Source organism: Geotrypetes seraphini, chromosome 16 (genome assembly GCF_902459505.1).
Source record: "Geotrypetes seraphini chromosome 16, aGeoSer1.1, whole genome shotgun sequence".
NCBI lineage: Eukaryota > Metazoa > Chordata > Amphibia > Gymnophiona > Dermophiidae > Geotrypetes > Geotrypetes seraphini.
Genome location: NC_047099.1, coordinates 39,082,360 through 39,094,995, shown reverse-complemented (window position 1 = coordinate 39,094,995; position 12,636 = coordinate 39,082,360). Strand labels below are relative to the sequence as shown.

At 45.1% G+C, this 12,636-nt stretch overlaps 1 protein-coding gene across 2 annotated transcripts in view; it reads left to right on the top strand.

Moving 5' to 3' along the window:
• ADAMTSL4 (ADAMTS like 4) overlaps positions 1 to 12,636 on the top strand; it is a 69,168-nt gene that overhangs the window by 18,952 nt on the left and 37,580 nt on the right. For both annotated transcript variants that reach the window (XM_033924079.1, XM_033924078.1), the window contains exons 6-7: positions 1,553 to 3,002; positions 9,375 to 9,477. In XM_033924079.1, coding sequence (XP_033779970.1) covers positions 1,553 to 3,002; positions 9,375 to 9,477 — 1,553 coding nt within the window. The remainder of the gene's footprint in view (positions 1 to 1,552; positions 3,003 to 9,374; positions 9,478 to 12,636) is intronic.

Genomic DNA, 12,636 nt, shown 5'->3' with positions numbered 1-12,636 from the left:
GAACACTAGCGTTCGATTCATATGTTCATCCCGACGCACAACATATAATATTTTCATATAACGATTCACAATGTTGTGTAATCGTAGCACCGAGGAACCCTCCCCCCCTCTTCAAAGCAAGCATGCACCCAAAAAGAGGGAGAAAAAGCCTCAGATGAATGTAGCAGTGTAGAACCAAAAGGTACAAATCAAAACTGCTTTTCATACTTTCACTGGCAAAAAAAACTCCCTCACAGAATAGCTCAGGTATAGAAAAGGGCAGAGTCTGTATTGTTTGTTCCCCTGATGAGCCAAACATTGGCGAAACAAGGTCGCTTGTTGGGAAGATTGGAGAAGATGTGACAGCGGTGGAGCTCAAGTCGTCTTTTGTCAGCCAAGTCCTTGAACGTGTCTCCGGGTGACTTTGCCCTTGAAAAGGCTGTATTGTTTGTTCTCCTGATGAGCCAAACATTGGCGAAACAAGGTCGCTTGTTGGGAAGATTGGAGAAGATGTGACAGCGTTGGAGCTCAAGTCGTCTTTTGTCAGCCAAGTCCTTGAACGTGTCTCCGGGTGACTTTGCCCTTGAAAAGGCTGTATTGTTTGTTCTCCTGATGAGCCAAACATTGGCGAAACAAGGTCGCTTGTTGGGAAGATTGGAGAAGATGTGACAGCGGTGGAGCTCAAGTCGTCTTTTGTCAGCCAAGTCCTTGAACGTGTCTCCGGGTGACTTTGCCCTTGAAAAGGCTGTATTGTTTGTTCTCCTGATGAGCCAAACATTGGCGAAACAAGGTCGCTTGTTGGGAAGATTGGAGAAGATGTGACAGCGTTGGAGCTCAAGTCGTCTTTTGTCAGCCAAGTCCTTGAACGTGCCTCCGGGTGACTTTGCCCTATTGTAAACCTGAGCTGTTCTGTGAGGGAGGTTGTTTTTTTTTTTTGCCAGTGAAAGTATCGAAAACAGTTTTGATTTGTACCTTTTGGGTTCTATACTGCTGCATTCGTCTGAGGCTTTTTCTCCCTCTTTTTGGGCGCATGCCCTCGGCGCCACGATCGCACGACATTTTGAATCATTAATTGTGCTACCCTCCTCAAGTCGGGTTTCATACGGTAAGAGGTCTCACGCTCTCCGTTTTGATTGCCGATTTTTTTTTTTTCTGGTATTTTGCAAAAGGGTTTTCGGCAATCGTAGGGTCTTTTTTTTCACATGTAGGCAAGCCCTTTTCACCTGCCATTGACCTGGCATAAATGGATGCAGCTGAACTTAGGTGAACCCATAACAATACACGCTAGTATTCTATACCGACTTCTTGGTGCCGAGATGCCCTAGTGCTCGGCATCAGTGCATCTAACTGGAGACACCAGTTTACAGAATTGCTTCCAATAAGATTAAATTGAGACATTGTCAAGATGCGTTACTAACTATAATAGATTATTTTTTCCAAGTGGCTTATAAGTATTATGAATAAATATATAAGGTGTGAACGAATGTAAATATCTATAACAGAAGAATTTGGAATGTGAAATAAGTTGGAAAACAAAGGGTCTATAACTTCCATTGTGTCTTATCTACTGCAGGGCATGGGTTCAAGATGCCATAAAGCCAGGGAGATATGGCTATGGGAAAGTGCCTCTTGCCTTATCATTGCACAGAGAGGGAGGCAATGGTGGACAGCGGTTTAAGAGACACCACAGTGTGCAATCTGATTTTTCCGATGGGGAGGAGAGGAAAGACTTTCCCACTGAGCAGCAGGATGGGATGCAGGACAGCTCGGAGAGAGAACAGCCCAAGGAATTCCATGCGGGACAAACGGACAAAAGGAAAGAGGAGCATGTCATCTCTGCAGTCGGAGCTGGAGCTGGTGCAGCGACGCTGGAGTCTGAGGAGCAGTCTGAAACCTTCCTGAAGAGCAAACGGATGGATAGCTCACAAGGATCCTCTGAGAAGGAACATCAGGATTTCTTGATGGAGAATAAAAAGAGTAATGAGAAAATATCATCCGAGCCAGAGGGGGTAGTTCTGTCTCAGTGGGATAAATACAAGATTAATCAAAATGTCTATATCAACTTAAGAAAACTTGTCTCCGACAGCCCTACCACACTCAGGCCAATTGAGCAACCAGAAAGGATTCTTCGTCTCTCACAGCCTGTGAAAACTGTGGTGCAGAAGGTTGAAACCACCACCTCTTTACAGCATCAGTTAGATGAAATCAGTAAGCACGCTGATAGACTGGAAAATAATATCTCTGCTGACTTGAAGCCTGGTAAAGAAAGAGAGAGCATTCACCTCCGTCTAGCACAAGCAAAGAAAGAGAGCAAGACCAAAACAAGGAGGACTGTGAGGCCAACAGAAAATTGGACAACAACTAGTCAGCCCATGGGCAAGCAGATTACACTTACTGAGAGCCCACAGGCCAAGGATAGCATTATGGTACAAAATTTCTCTCTGTCTGGGCAGGAGCTTAATATCTTGAACAAGCAAAGTTCTTCTCTAGATCAACAGCCAAACCAAAACCAGGAGACAGGAGTCCAAAGCAAGCAAAGGTCAACTCAATTGCCCAAAGAACACAGATCACAACAGCAACAAATTTCAGAGCCATCATCTAATGTGCTTAGAAGTGGTTCCAGGTCTAGTGTTGAGGTTCAGCCAACGGAAAAGGAAAAACAACACCAGCACCCCCAGAAGTCTCATCAATATTCCTGGCCTCAAACTCAACTAGGTTCATTAACTCCAGCTAGACAACGTGCCAAACCACGCAGTCAAAGACAGCATAACCCTTCACAGGGTAGCTATAACTCCCGAGCTCCTCAGAGTGTTTTCCAAGAGCTACCTTCTATCCAGAGGCATGAAGAACAGGGCACATGGCCTTTGCATGGTGGGAATCTTATCCAGCCCCATGGAAGTGGCCAGGGGAGGTCAGGCCTGCATACAAGTGCTGAGGTTCCCCAGTGGAACCTGTATCATCCTGGTACTGAGAGCTTCCATTGTGAAGGAGAACAGAAGCAGTACAAGGCCTGCATCCAGGAGGTAATATTTTCTCTTTTTCATTGTTTCATAGGTTTGGTGCTATCCATAGGGGCTAACTTTTCAAAATTATTTGGGACGCTAAAACCAATGGAAAATACCTCTCCCTGAATACATAAGAACATAAGCAATGCCTCTGCTGGGTCAGACCTGAGGTCCATCATGCCCAGCAGTCTGCTCACGCGGCGGCCCAACAGGTCCAGGACCTGTGCAGTAATCCTCTATTTATACCCTTCTATCCCCTTTTCCAGCAGGAAATTGTCCAATCCTTTCTTAAACCCCAGTACTGTACTCTGCCCTATTATGCCTTCTGGAAGCGCATTCCAGGTGTCCACCACACGTTGGGTAAAGAAGAACTTCCTAGCATTCGTTTTGAATCTGTCCCCTTTCAACTTTTCCGAGTGCCCTCTTGTTCTTTTATTTTTCGAAAGTTTGAAGAATCTGTCCCTCTCTACTCTCTCTATGCCCTTCATGATCTTGTAAGTTTCTATCATATCCCCTCTAAGTCTCCTCTTCTCCAGGGAAAAGAGACCCAGTTTCTCCAGTATTTCTATCTCTCTCTCTCTCTCTCTCTTTCTCTCTCTCTTTCTGTCCCTCTCCCTTTCTCTCTTTCTGTCCCTCTCTACTCTCTCTAGGCCCTTCATGATCTTATAAGTCTCTATCATATCCCCTCTTCTCCAGGGAAAAGAGACCCAGTTTCTCCAATCTTTCTCTCTCTCTCTCCCTTTCTCTCTCTCTTTCTGTCCCTCTCTACTCTCTCTATGCCCTTCATGATCTTGTAAGTCTCTATCATATCCCCTCTAAGTCTCCTCTTCTCCAGTCAAGGTGTTTGTTAAATAGTGGGAGTGCTGAAGCACTCACAGCACCCAAAGAGCTGGCTCCTATGGTGCTGCCTGTCTTAACAGCAAGCAACACAACTCACTTCTTTGAGTTCTCATGATAGACAGAGATCAATAGGGTAGGCAGTGGCAGTCGTAGGTTTCCATGCTGTGTGCTACTGTGTGTTCTTCTGGAAGGGGGAAAAATCAATTGCTACAGAGGAGATAAACACATGACTGATCTGTTGGGATAGAAATATCATTTGGTTTCTTTTTCATCTCCTATTCTTCCATCCTGATGTGCGGAACCCCTCTGTTTTCTTAATCTAAAGGCGTCCCTGTCAAGAGAAGAGTCATACCAAATTATGAGAGATTACCAGGTGATCCAGCTGAGTCGGCAAGCTCATTGCACTTCAGCCCCAAGCTCGATATGGAATCTTCTCTAGGCGAACTTATATACTCTTCCTCCTTGGATAGAAGGCAACTTTTCAATTGCTTGAAAACATTATTAGTTCTCTATCATGTTCTTTCCGAGTGCTCCTATATTCTGGCACTTTACAACAAGCCGGAGGTACCATCTTTTTTTCTCCCTTCAAATCTTGTCAGTCTTGATACCACAACCCCCTAGGAAAAGCCAGTTATTGGCAGTACATTTGTGGCATTGGCTTAAGATGATATGGACAGCACATAAAGGTTGACAGATCCTCTATAGAGCTAGAAGAGATGGAATTCAGGACCTCCGCATCATCCTGGAGGTTACCTACCCATTCCACTGAAGCTCTTCAATCACCCACACTCTTAAGAGGCAATAGTATTCACTCCCAGTCCTCAAGAGCTGTCTGAATATCCCAACTGAATACGCATGTGAGAGATTTGCATGTTGTTCCCTCTCATGCATATTGGGAATGAATACCACTGTTCAGGCTTGAAGGAAAAGCCGACTCTTCAGTTCTCAGGGCTGAAGACCGAGTTTCGTATTGGTTTCCCAGCCTCCACCAAACCCAAAGTCTTAAAGGTGATCAAATCAGCATTTCTCCTTTTTTTATTTTACTGTGCCAACTCTGCCATCTCCAACTCCTCTTTGATGGGCCTGTTTTCCAAGCCTTTACAATGGGACCATTGGCCAACCGTAGACTAGTGTCTGAAGCAGTGAAAACGGTGTTGAGGCCTATTTGAAAGAATTTCACTAATGACTTCAAGATTCCTCACTGGTTACCAACACTTTTCCAGGTCAAGTTTAAAAAACTTTTAGTCCTGACATAAAGATCCCTCAAAAGATGGTCACCTTTCTAGCTAAGAAGGTACCTCACCCACTGGTACCGACTTTGAAAAAAATTAATCCTACACTATGGAACTATCTATCCTCTAGGATTAGACTTTTCCAAGATTCACTTCATTTTCAGGCAACAGCTGAAAATCGGGGTCACTGAAGCAGCATTTATAATTGTGAGATTTCTGAGCAGGCTCAAAGCTACCAAGACAAAATCCACTTGAAGTAGACAAACTGAGGCCAAAACCCTCTTTTGAACATTGCTATCTTCTTATTATTCATCATCTTTACCATGTGATCTAAATAAATGAAGATGACGACATGCGATATAATCAGTGAAAACCACCTTTTCCCCCCCACTTGTGATTTTCCATGCTCCTTCCCCTTTAAAACTTCCATTTTCTGCCCTGTGAAGAAGACACATTCGCCTTACAGTATGGCCCCCGGCTTGTTTAGAGGAACTCACCAAAACACTTCCAGTGGAGCAAGGAGCACTTCTGACAAGCATTAAAACAGAACATTGGCTTGGTGGAACAAAAGATTTAACAATCTTGTTAAGATTTTGTGCTGGCAGAAAACCCAGATTCATAGAACTCAATGAGTAATACTGCAATATTTTGTCCAAAGGAAAACAGAGAGCATTCTGGGAGTAATTCTCTAACCGTGCAAAATTCTCTAACTGTGCAAACATGGGGTGCCTGATTGGTGCATATTCAATAAAGGAGCATAGGAACCTCGTTTCTAGCAAAACTGGGTAGATAGGTACATGTGTACTTAGGTGTGAAGACTTACACAAGTTGCCAAGCTGGCATAATTATGTCTACCTGTGTTCCAGAGATAAGAACATAAGAGTTGCCCTACTGGGACAGACTGACGATCCATCAAGCCCAGTATCCAGTTAACCAGTACCCAGTTAACAATTTTTGTTTGTTTTTTTTAACTTTTTACTAATAAGATTGTTAGTCTTCCCATAATTTGTTTTAATTGTACATCGCTTAGAATATCTTATATAGGCGATTTATCAAATAAACGTGAACTTGAACTTATCCTGTTTCCAAGTAGTAAAACAGATTTTATGCTGCTTATCCTAGGAATAAGCAGTGGATTTCCCCCAAGCCATCTCAATAATGGCCTGTGGACTTCTCTTGTAGGAAATTATCCAAACCTTTTTTAAACCCCGCTAAGCTAACTGATTTCACCAGCAACAAATTCCAGAGTTTAATTGCACGTTGTGTTACGTGCATAAATGCGTACTTCATCCACTTGAAAACTATACATTATCAGACACGGGTGCATCGGAGTACTTTTGGCGTGTACAGGTGTATATGTTAATATTCTAACTATTTACGCCCTTAACTGGTTTGCAAGTGTTCGTTTTTTTAAATACTGAAGTACAGCCATTTCTGGGGTGGAAGTCTTGGTTACCTTTGATGTCTCCTAATGAAGCTAAGATTGCTAAATCTAGTCTCAGAGATATTAGGTACCTTTCTCCTATTATAACGCAAAAGCAAGGCAATGCCTGGGACCTCAATACCACCACAAGGAGGTCTCGTGGAGAAGCTGAGTGATGTTGCTGGAGCACCGCATCAGGCCCTGCCTAGGTCCATGGCAGTTTCTGTCTTGATGCTGGGTTTGCCCGAGCCCAGCGGCTTCTGTCCACATCTTGGCATTTGTGCCAGATCAGAGGAAATCGACACCAGAGCACCAACAGCATACATAACGAACGAAGTTGGCTACCAGATGGGGTATAGAAAGCAAATTTTATTGAGGACCTGACCTGGTCTGTGTTTCGGCACGCTACCTGCATCGGGGGGGGTCATTCATCAACAGAAAGTGGAGATATACAAGGCAGTTGGGAGGGCGATTGCCTTTCTGTGGAAGTGGATTGAAGGATTTTTGGGAGGGGGGTGTCCAGCTCTTTTCACATATACGATACTCACTGGGAGGGGGAAAAAAAAAATCTAACCATTTCCCATCTCCACCCAGAGAAGTTCTGAAAGCGAGATCCAGACTGTGGAGTCATTTTTCTGTCTTGTGCTCCGGTGGCCGCCGTTTCCAGCCACTCTTTAAACAAGTTTCAGGCAAACAGCTTTGGCAGCTGCATCCAAAATTCATTTGCTTTTCTTTTTTTTCGTGAGGTTGTTTAGAAAAGCAGGGATTAAATTTCTGAGCTGGCTCAGCGGAGCTTGGACAGCTGTGTTCCTGGCCAAGATTTAATGGGCCAATGGCCGCCTTTCATTCGGTCAACCCTCGGGGAATTTAGAGGAGCCGAGAGCAAACAGGCCAGGTGCCGCAAGAATCAAATCTGGAATGAGCGTGTTCGGTGTGGAGCTCAAAAACACAAGCACAAGCACATGCCATCAGGCCCCATGTCATAGAGAAGTGGTCTCAAACACGCGGCCCGGGGGCCACATGCGGCCCGCCAGGTACTATTTTGAGGCCCTCAGTATGTCTATCATAATCATTACATTACATTACAGATTTCTATTCCGCCATTACCTTTCGGTTCAAAGCGGATTACAAAAAGAGTTATGGAAGAAGGGTTACAACGTTAGATCAGAGAAGGTTTCCAAGAGAGGGAAAAGTAGGATCTGGGGTTAGGGAGGGGATGGTAAGAGGGAGGTTAAGCTTTATCATGGTATTAAGCTTTAAGAAGGGATTTCTTGAAGAGTATAATTTTTATTTCCTTTCTGAACATCTTGTAGTCTGTTTCTTGATCATCTGTCTCTTTAGCTACAAGTTACAATATTATTATTAAGACTTAGACAAAGGAAAGATTTATAAACTATAAAGAGTTTTACCTCATGCAAAATTGTCAATTCTTTAATAAGACATGAGCTATTTTTTTCAGAGGCCCTCCAAGTACCTACAAATCCATAATGTGGCCCTGCAAAGGGTTTGAGTTTGAGACCACTGTCATAGAGGGTGGGCTGGACCAGTCTTGGATTTCCTGCCCTAAAGCAGACCCGACACAGCCTAATCTCTTATCAGGGAAGGTAGGGATGTCGGCGAGAACAGAGGGTGCCCCTGTCCCCAGATCAGCATCCTGTTCCGAGTGATGAGGAACAGGCTAATCCGGGCCTGGTTTTACCCCCACTGCATGCAGGGATTTGCAGTCCCAGTTATTCCACTCAGTTCCCTACATGCATTTGGGTGAAAATTAAAACTAGGTATAGATTTACTTATTCTTTGACATGGAGCACAATGATACCCCCTAACCATGTCCCACCCACGTTTCTCTTATTTTTTTGCAAGTAGAGCTGTCAACCAGTTCCAGATTTGCCCGACAGAATCAATCCAGCCCTGGGTTTACCCCACTGCATGCAGGGACTTGTGGTTCTGATTTCCTAAAAGACTACAAGTCCCAACATGCAATGGGGGGTAAAACCCGGGACTAGATCAACCCTGTCAGGTAAATCTGGAGCCAGTGTAGTACAGCAAAGTGGTTAAGAGACCTTTCTATGCCTCCTTTAAGTTTTCTTGTTGGGCTCAAAGACACTCCCCCCTCCACCCCCCAGGCCTTGTGTATGTAAACAGCAATACCAAAAAAAATGTGAGGTGTGGAGGACACCACCACCACCACCACAAAATAAAGTGAGAAACGCTGCACATAAAAATAGTCAACTTCAAACACCAAATAAATTTGTGCACACGAAAGAAAAAGCCTCGGTATCGGGCGAGTCATACGACCCTACCTCCTCCTAGGCATATAAAATCTTTCATGAAAGCACTGCTTCGATAATTCTTTGAAATGCCATGTGAAAAACATTATGTCAAAAAATTATTTTCTACTCGCAAAACGTTCTACTGTGAAATACCAGAGAAAGGGTCAACGATCGTTTCGGGGCATTCTGCCACTGCCTCAGCACCACAGAACCCGACATAATCGCCAGCCTACAAGGGGAGAGGGGGGGGGGAGAACCCCTCCTGTAGGAAAAATGCGATTTCACATTGTACAAACTTTAAAAAGGCTTTCTGCTTCCTAGCGGTACCAACATGGCGCTCGAACTGACAATTAAAGCCCACAAGAACCAATCACATGCGACCTTCATCTGATTGGCTTGTGGAACGCTAGACAACCAATAGGTTACCGGTAAACTGACTTTATACATACTGGGGCTGAAGAATGCCGACAGGACACTGATTAAAGCATCCCATACTGCATAAACCCCCCCCCCCCCCAAATATATGACTGTTAAGATGGTGTTTGAGTCTTGTTCCTGGTTAGTCTAAAAGTGCCCTTCCTCACTGGCTCTCCCCCCTCCTGCCTCTCTCTCTCTTTCTCAGCCTTGCCCAGCTGGTACACCTGATGCTCGGACGTTGCAGTGCGCCACCCTTAACAAGCAGGAGTTCATGGGACGCCTCTACGAGTGGGAACCCTTCGCCGAAGGTAAGGAGGATGGGCTTTGGTGCTTTTCATCCGGTCCTCAGCTGATTTCCATGAGTCTGACATCCCCCCCCCCCCCCGAGCATGCAGGGGCTTGCAGGTCTGATTTCCACAAGGAATGTATTAAGAGCAAGACTACAAGTCCCTGCATGCAGTGGGGTATAACCTGGACTGGATCTGATGTGAATATGGAACCAGCTGATAAACCGAGACACTGAGTACTTATGTAAATTTTGCGCAAGTCCAGTTTATTGTGGGGGATAATATTGAATGGACACAGGAGCTTTCAGCTCAGGCAGAGAAGGACCCTACTGAGGTGGGTTTGCCCTGACCTTTTGGTATGAAGCACAGGAGGGACATGGAATTTTCTTTTTCACGATGTGTAACCACTAGACAAAGCTACAGGCCGTTTTCCATTTCCTGCATAACTCAGTCAGAAGCCAAGGTTACTCACTTCCTATCTCGTTTCCTGAACGGAGAGGGGCCAGAGGTGCAGCTCAGGGTCCAGTATTAACTCCTGCGGGACTGGCCCTCACTTGGGTTGGGAGGCGTAGGGTGCCAACTCAGGAGAACTATCATGTCAATTACATCACCGACACCCTCTCTCACCTCACTTTACCGGCCTGCACCGGTCTATGCCGCGTTTCTGTTTGGCAGGAAAGGAAAAGGTACAGAGCTGAGCATTTGGTATGGACGGGCAGACTGAGAAGATAGGCCATACCTCTTTGGTGCAAGACATGCTCTCTGCTTCAGCTTCAGCAGATACCTCCTTTTGGCTCCATTGCAATCAGTTCCAAAAGCAAATGCACAGCTCAGGGGATGGACACAAGGTTACAGAGCCCGTCACCTCTGAGACTAGAGGGCTCAGGGGATGGGCACAGGGATGCCATTATGTATAAATTCATTGGATTCACTAAAGTCAAGTCTTCTCAGACAAATCCGATCAGTTTCTTTGACTGGGTGACCAGAGAATTGGATAGAGGGAGAGGCGTTAGATATGGCGTATTTAGATTTTAGCAAAACCTTTGACAGTGCTCCACATAGCCGTCTAATAAATAAATGGAGTGCCCTTATTAAGGGCCCCAAAGGGATAGACTGGATGGAAAGTGGTCAATGGAGATCGTTCTGAGGAAAGGGATGTTACCAGTGGTGTGCCTCAAGGTTTGGTTCTTGGGCCCGTTCTTTTTAACATTCTTTGTAAGCGATATTGCTGAAGGGCTCTTTGGTAAGATTTGCCTCTTGTGGTTGATGCCAAAATCCACAATAGAGTAGACACCCCTGATGGTGCGGGTAACATGAGGAAGGACCTAGCAAAGCTGGAGGAATGATCCGGAATTTGGCAGCTAAGATGTAATGCTAAAAAAAAAGGCAGGGTCATGCATTTGGGCTGCAAAAACCCGAGGGAGAGGGTAGGATTTAGAGGGTAAAGTACGTCTGTGCATGAAAGAGGAGTGGGACTTGTGATGATCTTACGAAGGCCAAACAGGTCGAAAAAGTGACGGCAAAAGCTAGAAAGATACTTGGGGCACAGAGAGAGGTATGACCTGTAGGGAAGAGGAGGTATTGATGCCCCTGTGCAAGACTCTGGTGAGACCTCATTTAGAAGATTGTGTACAATTCTGGAGGCCGCACCTTCAAAAAGGATGGGGTCGGTCCAGAGGAAGGCTACTAAAATGGTGCGTGGTCTTCGTCATAACGTGTATGGGGACAGAGTTAAAGATCTCAATTTGCAGGAAACGGGGGAGAGGAGAGGTCGTATGCCTATGTGTCAACTGTTGGGCAGACTGCATGGATCGTTCAGATCTTTATTTGCTGTCATTTACTACGTTACTAGGAAAGGAAACTCTGGAACGAGGGGGCATAGAACGAAGGTGAAAGGGGGGGGGGGGGATAGATTCAGAAGTAACCTCAGAAAATACTTCTTTCATGGAAAGGGTGGTAAATGCTTGGAACGGCCTTCCCAGTAGAGATGGTGGAGACAAAACGTATCTGGATTCAAGAAAGCCTAGGACGTGCACGTTGGATCTAAGGGAGAGGAGGGGTCTTTCTCGGCCTTCGTTTTTCTAGGAAGGCAGAGGAATTTCTCGCTCGCTAGAATGTGCCGACTGCACCATGCTTCCCTGGCTGTCAGCCTGTCTCTCTGTTGTTCCAGACCAGCTGCTTGGAAGGGCTGAGGGATCAGTCTGAGGCCTCCTTTTTTTGTACTAGACTTGGTTCTCATGGCCGGTGGTCTGTGCAGTAATCACAGGATGCTTTGAATCTGTTCTGCTTTCATGAATTTGACAGTGTTATTGTGGGCATTCTTATGCTTGCTTGCTTGCTTCTCTGGGGTCAGGATACTCTTTGGGACGTGCTTTCATGAACACGCTGTCTCTCCACCAGACTACTACTATTTACCATTTCTATAGCGCTGAAAGGCATTCGCAGCGCTACATACAACGGACGGTCCCTGCTCAGAAGAGCTTACAATCTAGTTTGGACAGACAGACAGGACATCTCAGGGCTGGGGAGATTCTGGTAGAGGAAATGATACAGTGGGTAAAGGTATCTGACAGCAGTGAGTGGGAATTAAGAGTTAACTTGATTTTCTTAAGTTTATTGTGATTTATTTTTGGTAATTTAAGTAATATTTCGCTAACGAACTTTCTGTACAAGTGAATACTTGAAATATTTTATTAATAGATGCATATTTGTTTGCATTGTGTACCTTGTGGTGCCTGGGGATTGGATTTGATATTATTTGCATCAATAAAAATTGTTTGAATTTAAGAGTTAATTTGAAATTAGTTAAAAAAAAAAAAGTGGGCTTCTAGCTTGGATTTGAATTCCGCTAGAGACAGAGCATGACGTACTGATTCAAGCAGCCCGTGCCAGGCATAAAGTGTGGCATCAAAGAAGGGACAGAGCCCAGAGTTGGCAGCGGAGGAGAAGGGTACAGATAAGAGGGGAGGAGCATAGGAGGAGATGTTGGGGGGGCTTCAGAGTGCATGCACTTGTAAGTTAGGAAGAGGAATTTGAACTGTATTTGGACACGGATGGTGAGCCAACGAAGTGACTTGAGGAGGGGGGGGGAAATGTGAGAATAGCGGCTCTCACGGAATACGAGTCGTGCAGCAGCATTTTGAACGGATTAACGGGGTGAGAGACAGATGTGCGGGAGGG